This window comes from Rhinolophus sinicus, linkage group LG03, assembly GCF_036562045.2.
Source record: "Rhinolophus sinicus isolate RSC01 linkage group LG03, ASM3656204v1, whole genome shotgun sequence".
Classification (NCBI taxonomy): Eukaryota; Metazoa; Chordata; class Mammalia; order Chiroptera; family Rhinolophidae; genus Rhinolophus; species Rhinolophus sinicus.
In genome coordinates, this window is record NC_133753.1 from 148,781,098 (window position 1) to 148,791,933 (window position 10,836).

General features: G+C 35.0%; 1 protein-coding gene across 2 annotated transcripts in view; it reads left to right on the forward strand.

Annotated features, from left to right (window-relative positions):
• The window catches only part of HOMER1 (homer scaffold protein 1), a 117,254-nt gene extending 108,177 nt beyond the window's left edge, over positions 1–9,077 (forward strand). For both annotated transcript variants that reach the window (XM_019728184.2, XM_074328799.1), the window contains exon 9: positions 897–9,077. In XM_019728184.2, coding sequence (XP_019583743.1) covers positions 897–1,085 — 189 coding nt within the window. In that variant the 3' untranslated portion in view covers positions 1,086–9,077. The remainder of the gene's footprint in view (positions 1–896) is intronic.
• The last annotated feature ends 1,759 nt before the right edge of the window (positions 9,078–10,836 follow it).

The window sequence follows — 10,836 nt, forward strand, 5'->3', positions numbered from 1 at the left end:
CCCTCTCGGAGAAGGAGGACTACTGTAACTTTCAATTCATTGCTTATCTGAATAGTTTATTGATAGTTGGTTTTCAGCTATTTTTCTCAATTTGATTCTTTACCAAAATTAACTCTGTAGCTCACGTTATGTCATTTTATTTTGTAGAATTACTTATTATATTTGGAATTCCTAGAAATATTTTTAGAGCAATAAAAACTTCTAAGTATGCCACAATTTATTGTGTGAAAGATTTTTTTTAATTTTTGGTTGCTATGTACTTCCTTTTCGTGATTCTTTTTCTTTTCTTGATTTCCAGTATATTGGAATTGTTAGCTTTATAATCCTTATATGTGCAATTATTATATATCTTCACTACAGTTTTTAGCAGTTGAGCTATATTCTCTACCACAAGAATAATTAACATACTCAGAGGATCCTAAAACCTCATTTTAAAGAGTCATTTTCTTCTCTCGGTCTTTTCCCAGAATTGCCAGTAAGGAGAAAAAAATTAATTCCTCTCTTTTTCTCTGCCTGCGTTCACTTGAGATTGCTAACAGTTGAGCATTAGAAACAGTCATGGGCAGAAATAGACCTGAGATGTACATAATCCTTAAAGTGGGTCTTCAATCCTATCTCGGTATTTGAAGTGCTTGGGAGGTTTCCTGGCACAAGATAAGCAATCAGGAAATTTTTGTTGGGTGGATAGACGGATTCATGAACAAGCCAGTCAGTAAAATTACATGGATTTGTCAGATGGCAAAATCTGAAATTTCCTAAAATTGTGTTAAGCTGAGATTCAGAAGCTCATCCTAATGGTCAAACTGCATTAACAACAATATTAGTAATAATGAAAGTTATATCGTTTTCTAAGTCACGAACTGACATGTACATATATCACACTTTTGTTTCTAAAGGAAGTAGAAATTCGGAACAAAGACCTGGAGGGACAACTGTCTGACTTAGAGCAACGTCTGGAGAAAAGTCAGAATGAACAAGAAGCTTTTCGCAATAACCTGAAGACACTCTTAGAAATTCTTGATGGAAAAATATTTGAACTAACAGAATTACGAGATAACTTGGCCAAACTACTAGAATGCAGCTAAGGAAAGTGAAATTTCAGTGCCAATTGATTAAAAAGTACACTGTTTCTCTTCATAGGACTGTTTGGGCTCTGCATCAAGATTGCACAAAAAGTTTAAATATCACTCCTCCAGGAGGAGGATCTTTTGAAAATTGGTATTGTATATTTCAGTGTAAATTTTAGAATTCAGCTTGTAGCTAGTTTGGGGAAAAAAAGAGATGAAACACTTGAACTACAAATTACCTCCATGTATATTATTGGCCATAGTTAACTAGAAAATTATAAATAGACACTTAATGCAATCTTTTTTTCTGATATTCGCCAGTGGGAGAATTAATGATGTCTGGGTCACATCCCCTTTTTGTGTTCAACACAGTGAAGGCTATCTGCTTTTTAAATTAATTTATTTATGATATCTAAAGCTGTGTTTTGTGCAAAAACTTAGTGATGAAAGCCCTGTCTTTTGTTGTAATCTAAATAATTTCTCAGGATATTTTTGCACTGCTGAGAAGCAGTGCCATTACCAATTAATTCTTGCCAGGAGTGAGAGAGAGCTGCATCTTTAATTGGAACATACTATAACTGGGTGTATAGAGTTCTTCCCTTTTTTTTATACTGGAAGATTTCACTCTGGTCACCACTCTGGTACACTCTGGTGTTCTCTAATCTTGTCCGCTGTATAGTTTATTTTTCCATATTGATTCCATGTATTTATGAGAAGATATTGTCTCCCATTTTATTACACACTTTAAAGCCAACTAACAAAGGCAGCTGAGTCCCTCAGAAATTTTTCTTTTTAAATTTCTAATGAATTTGACACACAGTACTGAAATATAGCAGCCCGTCCGTCACTGACGGTCTGGTCTAGCAATGTTAAGTGTATTTACAGAATATGCAGTTACATTTATTTATATATTTTGCAAAAAATCTTTTCTGAATGATCAATGCATTTCAATTTACAAATAATTATGGTTATTGGGGAACTGTTTATTATAGATCACTTTAAAGTGTATAGCTATTTTAAAGGGGATCCATTTCCATCCAACAGCCGATCAGAGGACTTACTGGGATTGGAGCCGTGTACTCTGTCTGGGTCTTCACATCAACCACATCTCTAGTCAAACCTCACAAGGCAATATTCTGAACTGTTAAATAGGTATTTCAAAACAGGAATTCAATTCAATAGGCTCTTCTCAGTGAACAGGTTTTAATGTTGTTTTGATGTAATTTTAAAAGACTTTTAGCAAAGATGCATTTCTTTATATGTTTCTTTTAAGACGCTATTTTAAAAGTAAGCCAAGTGCTGTCTAGTCTGCTTACAGAGTAGGAATTGCTTTAGAGTCCGTATATTCTTGCTGTACAATGCCCGTGATGATGAGGAGGGTTCTTTTTTAAAGTGTTTGCTTGAGTATCTGACTCTAGGGAGTCTATAAAATGCACTGATTTTTGATTGTACCCCCAAAAGATTGAATTGTTAAGTACAAAACTAAGCTAATCAATTTATAACCATTTTTTCACTCACAAACAACTACTCAACATAGACAGTTTTGTTTTATATATGTATGTGTATGTATGTACATACATACATATTAATTTATATTAGAGTGAAAAATAAATGGGTTGTTTCTAAAGTTAGTTTCTAAAGTGAGTTTTCAGGTGTCTCTGAAAAGTTTATATCAGACACTTAATCATCATGTATTATATGTGTGATAACATCATGTAAGTTACCTCCATCTATTTTAGAATATTTTCCTCACCTATGTGTTATAGGGAGGATAATTTAGGTACACAAGCTCAGAGCTGAAATATTTCTCTGATAAATCAGGTAATAAAATTTATTTGATTGATAGAATTTTGAAGTAGATGTGATTTTATCCATCAGTTTCTGAGTAACAAACAGCACCAGATTTTGTTTTAAATAGGGGATTTAACTCTAGGGATCAGGGAATGTAGTTATGAAGAGTTAAAATAAAAAAAATTTAAAAAGTGTAAGCTGATGAAATGGTAAGTGAATTATTTTAATGATGTAATAAGATATTTTTAAATTTTGACATAGTTGTTATTTAATGGGAAAATAACTCATCAAAATGTCTCCTCTTGAATTGTATTGATATGAGACATGTGTAATTCAATATATACATATACTCATATGTATATACAGAAAATTATTTTTAATATTTTCCTACTGATATGACATTTAAAATTGGAAATTTTGTGAGTTTTTTCCTTGTCCAATAGAGCCTGATTTGTTCTTTTTTTAGTGATTTAACAATTTCTTGAGGGCTGCACCTTTAAATTCCCAGATTGTCATTAGACGTGTATAGTATATGGGATAAGGTGAACACAAGTGCACATATAAATAAAATCTTATTAAATTATTTTACACATTAATTTACAGTAGGAGAGTATCTAGAATCATCATCTACAAGTCATAATTAGGTTGTGTGCCTACTGTAGTTTTCTCCATTTCTGTATTATATAAATAAAAATTTGCATATTAAAATTTGATTTTCCCAGAGACAAGTATTATATAATGTATCTATATTTAGATCAAACTGTGGTAATATATTTATCAGAAAATAATGTTGGGGATTGTAGCCTGAACATGTGGACTTGAAGTGACACAGCAAAGGAGAGCAGAGATTGATCCCATTGTGTATAAGGTATTATATGAATAATTATGAATTCTTGTACAAAAAAGCAACTGAAAAAAAAAGAAAAAGAAAAATACAGTTTTTATTTTGAAATACATTTGTTGTTCTCTGGAGAATGTACTTTATCTTTTTTTCCTTCAGGCTTTTACAGACATTTTTAAAAAGCATTTAAGTGATGGCAGCATTTACTTAAATCTTACAGGTGCTATTGGATTTTGCATTAGTGTGTTGTGTTGTGAAATCCTAACTTTGACATAAAAGGTTTTCTAAGTATTTCCCTGCCTGGAAAATTAGTTTTTGTTTCTCCTCTTCCTTTCTCTCTTCCTCTCTCTCTCTCTCTCTCTCTCTGTTTTTCTCTCTCTGTCTCTCTTTTTTTCTCTCCTTTACTGCAGATTTTAAAAAGTTCATGAAGTTGCATCTCTTCCTGTAGAAGAACTCCAGCACCATCATAGATTTAATCTTTTGCTGTCATTGAACTTGGGAAGCAGTTAGATAAACTTACACTTTTTTTTCCAAGTGGAACAAAAAAGGGGCACTCATAATTAAACCACTACCACCTTTTAAAATTCATTTCTTTGTTAAATAATTAAATTCTTTGTTAAAATTAAATTTATTCTTTAATGTGTGTGCTAGTCTTCCATGTTTTTATTTAACTCTGGAGTGTGCAGCTTAACTGCTCTCTCCTTGCAGACCTGATTTTTTTTGTCAGTTCTGGAATGGGAGGCAGGCCAGAGGGAAAATTTGTTTGGTGGCAGTGTTTGTTGTTTTGTTTTGTATTGTTCTTGTTTTAAGAAATCCTTTTTATTTGACATCAAAAGATTTTAACATCCTGAAATTCTGTGCTTGAAGTTATAAAATAGTCTTCAATGAATTTTTGTCTTCTGGATATTTAACATTGTTCTTTTATCATTCATGAAGTAAATTAATTTGTATCAAACTTAAAGAAGAAAACTTCCAGGTAAGAAGTAATTGAGAATGACAGATGTGAAAAAAAAAAAAATTCTCAAGTTGGCTACTATACTGTAATAATACTTGTTGAGAAGATAATTTTCATGTGAGAGAATATTTTGAAAATTACTAGAAAAGGATCATTTTAGAATGGAAACAGATGCATAATTTACCTTACTCTGAATTGTGAAAGTGTTCCTAATAGTCACGTTAAATTGGACCTTAAAGTTTTATGACAGTTTTTCTCTATGGGAAACTGATATATAGATGTCACACAAATAGAAGCATAATTATGGAATTAAAGAAATGCATTTTTCACTTTTTGTGGCATTGCTTAGTAAAATAGCTAACAATTTTATCCAAGAAAGAAACCTCAAAAACTCAATCAGCACTCACTGCCTAGTGATTTCTGCTTAGTACACTAGCTAGAAAAGAAACACTGTAAGTGATTTTTACCCAAAACAGGTGACCTGGGAAGAGAAATTATATCCAGACTAGAATAGGGAAAAGGCCACAAGCTCCCAAGAGACTGCTCGTCGATTCACTGAGCTCCTTAAGGAACTTCTGTCCTTCAGTTGAAGGACACATTCCAGAGGTTACCAGCACATCTGGGTGGGCAGGAGTTTTCCAGTGACAGCAGAGCGAGCAAAGAGTAGGAACACAATGACCAGTTTTCAGCTAAGGCCCATCAGAATAGCCAGCGACATATAAAGTGCAATTTCCTACTTTGCTGCTACTTTTAACTCAATGAGTTGGGATTGCCCTAAGGAATTTCAAAGGCTTGCAGAAGTTGTCAGAATTTATAACCTAATATAAGACACCTAACATTCAGAACTCACCGTTCGGTGGGATTCTGATCTATTTTTGTCCGTTATTTTCACATCAGACCTACCCAGGGACAGAAATATTACTCTTTCTCCTGATAACACCAAATTAAGGTGATAATGGGTGCATAAGAAATGCAAAATTAAGCCCATTTCTGTAGCATAGGAAAATGTCTTTTGTGGGTATCTTTTCTATGAATACTTATGATTTTATCGTTTTATCTGTGTTTTATAATTGTTAACTATATATGCATTTATATAGTTAAGTCATATCTATATGACTTGTGTCTATGACTTATTTGATTGTTATACCTTAAGTGGAGTGACTATTTCAGAAAACATGGCTAGAAAGCACATGTACTTGAAGTGAATGCTGTGCTGACTTCAGTATGAAATGGAACAGAAAGGAGTATTTGTTGAATATCTGTTGCATGACAGGCGCTGTACTAACTGACATTTCATTTCTACGTATAGGGGCCCTTCCAGGGGTGTTCCTTTGGACGGGGGATGGGGGAAGGAAGGGAAGAGCTCAAATGATTGCACCTGCTGTGTTCCCACAGTCATCAGTCTGGTCATCCAGTACACCAGTCCAAAGGTGGAGATCTTGCTCCTGTTTCTGGTACAATTTTTCCCTCTAGCTTGCCTGCCTTGCCTCTCTAGAATACTTCTGTTAGGGCACCTCTTAATTACATAGATTTCCTCTTCTTGAACTTCTTCCTTCAGCCTCCTTTGGTGTTTACATGCGTGTTATTCTTCAGTTATAAGTCATATTTTGTTTGTGCGTGTCATATTTATGCAATATGTTTTAGTCCCCATTTTCTTTTTAACTTACAGGCTTCAGATAATACGCGGAAAGTAGTTTCATATGCAGAATTCAGTGTATAAAATTTAAGTATTTATAAAGGCCTTGGGAAGGCAATTAATCTTGTAAGTTCCCTAGTGAAATAAGTTGTAAACCCGTAAAACGCGTCCCCCAACACTAAACAGTAGTTCAGCAGGATGTGGGTTTTGCAGTCAGTACTGGGTGAGTTTGTGATCACTTCCTGTTTCGGAGAAGTGAAGGCCTCTCTGGGTTGATCAGGCCATTAAATCAGCCCTAGGACCTTTAGATGGGCGATACTTCTCATAAATTAGAATCATACAATATTTGTCTTTTTCTGTCTGGTTTATTGCACTTAGCATAATATTTTCAAGGTTTATCCATATTGTGGCACGTATCAGAATTTCATTCCTTTTCAGTGCTGAATAGTATTCCATTGTATGGACATAACACATTTGGTTTATCCATTCGTCTGTTGATGGCCGCTTGCGTCATTTTCACCTTTTGGCTATTGTAAATAATTTTGCAATGAACATTCATATACAAGTGTTTGTTTGAGTCCTTGTTTTCATTTCTAGCTAGGCGTGGAATTGCAGGATCATGTAGTAATTCTGTGTTTAACTTTTTGAGGAACCCAAAGGATTGGGTTTGAATTGAATTAACTTAAAAGATTCATAGAGCAAGATGGTTGTCCTAGGGAAATCCCACTTGTGCCGTTAATGTTTTGTTAATAGACCTACCTGCAAGTGACCTATTGGCCTCTAATTCATGCCTTTTACTCTCATAACTAAAACATTTATTGAACTCCTGTTACGTCACAGACCCTATTTCGGCACAGAGACAATTTAGTGCAGGACAGTTACTTTGCATTGCAAAAGTGCTATGATAAGGAGAGCACTCGCACAAGGGACCCATAGGAAAGAGGAGTGGAAAAGGCTTTCCCAGAAGACACGGTATCTGATTGAGTCTTGGTGTAGGAATAGGAGCTAGCTTGTTGAAGAAGGGGTGAAAGAGAATTGTAGAGAGTGTAATGGAGAAAGTCGTCAAAGGGTAGATCAGGAAGGACTCTAAGTCATATGAAAAATTTAGGTTTTATTCTGAAGGTAATGCTGAGATAGATATTAAGGGATTTTTTTTTAAATAAAGAAGTGATATAATAAAATATGTTTTATAAGTCTAGGTTGTTATGCAAATCACAGTAATCACTGTTGAGAGGCTGTATCGTGGCACTTGCAGTGAGAATGGAGAAGATGGAATGGATTCAGAAAGTACTTAGGCGGTAGAATCATTAGGACCGATTGGCTAATGTAGGTGACAAGGAAAAAAGAAGAATGCAGGATGACTTCTGGATCTCTTGAATTGGACAACCAGTTGAACAATCCCATTTATTGAGAAGTGAATTCAAGAGGGGGAGAGCCTTAGTTTTGAAGGAAGTGAGACAAAGCAAGATGAAGGATGAGTTAGTTCTGTTTTGAGTTTAAGATGCCTATAAAATATCCAAGTGGAGATATAAGTCTACGTGGAGCTTAGGAGAGAAATAAGAGCTCAGATAGACATTTGGGAGTTGTCAGCATACAGTAATTGAGGGCATGAGAAATGCAGAGAATACAAGAGGAAAATGTCACTTTGGGCCAGATGCAGGACAGGAGCTTGTGAAAGAGACAGAAAGATGAATAGACAACCAAAGAGGGGGGATTCATGGAAGCCTAGAGTGGAGTTTCAGAAAGCCAGATTTCACACAAAAATAAATAAATCAACTCATGTCCCAAGGCAGTGATATGCAAAATGTGTTCTGTTGAGATCCGTCATTATGTTTGATTTAAAAATATATTTTAACTTAAAAAATTAAAACCAACAAACTCAAATACACTGCTTATGACATTTTAAAACATTGAAATTTAGCAAACATCAATACCAGGTTAACTGTTTTTATGGATGCCAGAATGAGGCCGTCTCTGGTAAATTGAAGAGCATCATGGTGTTTCAAGGTGAGCTCTTACAGAAGTGTTACCATTTCTTAGTGTGAATCAGGGCTTTCTCAGTACCGTGCAACTGAAATAAAATACGGAGATGGGGTCTACGTAAGATAACTGCTGTGTTCTATAAACCCAGTCTCAAATGTTTAGGAAAGTGATTTCATTTTTCTTATTGACTTGTTGATGAAATTAAATGTTACGTACCATTCTTTCTGTACTGGACTTCCATGTAACTGTCATTTCTAAAAGGTTGCAGGGCTGGAGGGCTGCAGACAAAAAGAAGTTGACACTTCCCTAGTAGAATTTAACTTATCTTTCTGTGGCTCACCTGCCTCTCCTCAAAGTCAAGTGTGTCTTTTTTAAATGTGTTACTTCAATACTGAATTCCCCGCTAAGACCAGGTGGTTTTGTGTTTGCATTGCTATAGAAAGTTTAGAGAGTTGACATTTCTGTTATCTTAAATGGTCTCTACTCTTTATATTAATTCATAAATAGGTAACTGTATGCAAATTATCTCTTGTAGAAAAGATCTACAACGACAACAACAACAACATACTCCTTGTATTTGGTATAAGACTGCTGTATGGTATTTGACTTTTATTCTAGTTTAAGTTAAATTAAAATTAGCTTGGATTCCTTGAGTAGACATGACTTGCACTACTTGGGCAAATTAGAGCATGTTAGATATTCCAGGAAGAAAAGGAGCTACTGGTTTTTAAATTTGGCTCCAAACAATCTATAAAATTTACAAATCACTTGTGAATTGTCAAATAAACTCTAACTTTTAAACTATCTTTGTTCATATTTTTCTATGTAGTGATTAATCTTGGTCTCCTTTAGCAGAGCCTTTAGAGTACATTCCATACATTAAAATCCCATGTTATATGTAATAGTGTAAAACATAGAACTTCACAGTCTATGGTATACGGCCATCTCACAACAGTTCACAACAATGTCGTGACCTAACTGTTATTGTTACCCCATTTTATAGATTTTATAGAGTCTGAGATTCAGCAAGATTCAGTGATCAGCCAGTGAGAGCCAACCAAGGACTAGAACACAGGTCCTGGCCTGCTAGCCCCTGCCCTTCCCACTCCATCGCGCCCAGCTAGGAACTGCAGACCTCTTATACGAAGGCAGGTACAGATACAGAAGTTTCCACATTCACAGTGTTGAACAACCTGTCAATGAAGAAAATTGTTTTCCCTGTCACAATAGTATTGTCTATTAATACATCGAATATTTATCTCTCTACTTCTCTCCTTTTTCAGAAAAAAAATAACTTTAATTATGCAAGTGGTTCACATGTGATTTTTTTTTTTTGCAGGTGTTTTTAATAGTACAGATAAAGCAAGAGTCACCCTTGATCTCTCAGTTCCATCCCTAGAAATTTCTACTATAATCTATTCAATGTATGTCCTTTCAGCATTTTTATATGCATTTATTTATGACATATGTTGATAGATATCTAGTTTGGGGGTATATAAATTTTATATGGTATGTCTTGTTCTACAATTTGCTGTTTTTACTTAATTTCTTTGGAAGATCTGTCCAAGTCAGTGTAAGAGGTCTGACAATTAAGTTTGCGAACTTGTTGCAACGATGTTGCTAACCTTGCTTGATATCAGAGGGATTATTCATTATGAATTTGCACCAACTGGAGAAACAGTTAACGAAGTTTACTGTTTGGAAGTGCTGAAAAGGCTGTGTGAAAAAGTTAGATAAAAATTACCTGAGCTTTTCACCACCAATTCATGGCTCTTGCATCACGACAATGCACCAGCTCACACAGCACTCACTGTCTGTGAGGGATTTTTTAGCCAGTAAACAAAGAACTATTGAAACACCCTCCCTAGTCACCTGATCTGGCCCCCAATGACTTCTTTCTTTACCCAAAAATAAAGGAAATATTGAAAGGAAGACATTTTAATGACATTCAGGACATCAAGGGTAATACGAGGACAGCTCTGATAGCCACTCCAGAAAAAGAGTTCCAAGATTGCTTTGACGGGTGGACTAGATGCTGGCGTCAGTGCCTAGCTTCCCAAGGGGAGTACTTCGAAGGTGACCATAGTGATATTCAGCAATGAGGTATGTAGCACTGTTTCTAGGATGAGTTCACGAATTTAATTGTCAGACCTCGTATATAGACCTACCTCACCCTTTTTAACTCCTTCAGAGTATTCCATTTTATAGATATATCACAGTATATTTAAGCATCGGTATATTTTTTCTTTCCTTTTTTATTCTAACCCCTTCTTCCTTACCTTGAGGATACTTTGTTATGAATTAGGGGTATTCAGGATTGATACCTAGTTACCAAATTTCCCACAGTGCCTCTTATATTCCCAATCAGAATAAACTCTGGATGAATAAATTTTCCTGAAAAACTCAAAAAAAAAAAATGTTTTAACTGATCTTGAAAATCTTTCTAAATTATGCTACAAGCAATGCCTAGCAACATGCTTTGGACCGAGTAGCTGTTCACTGAATATGCTGAGCAGCTGAACATGCTTACTGCCTTAGAAAAGAAGGGATGCCAGTGTGAATT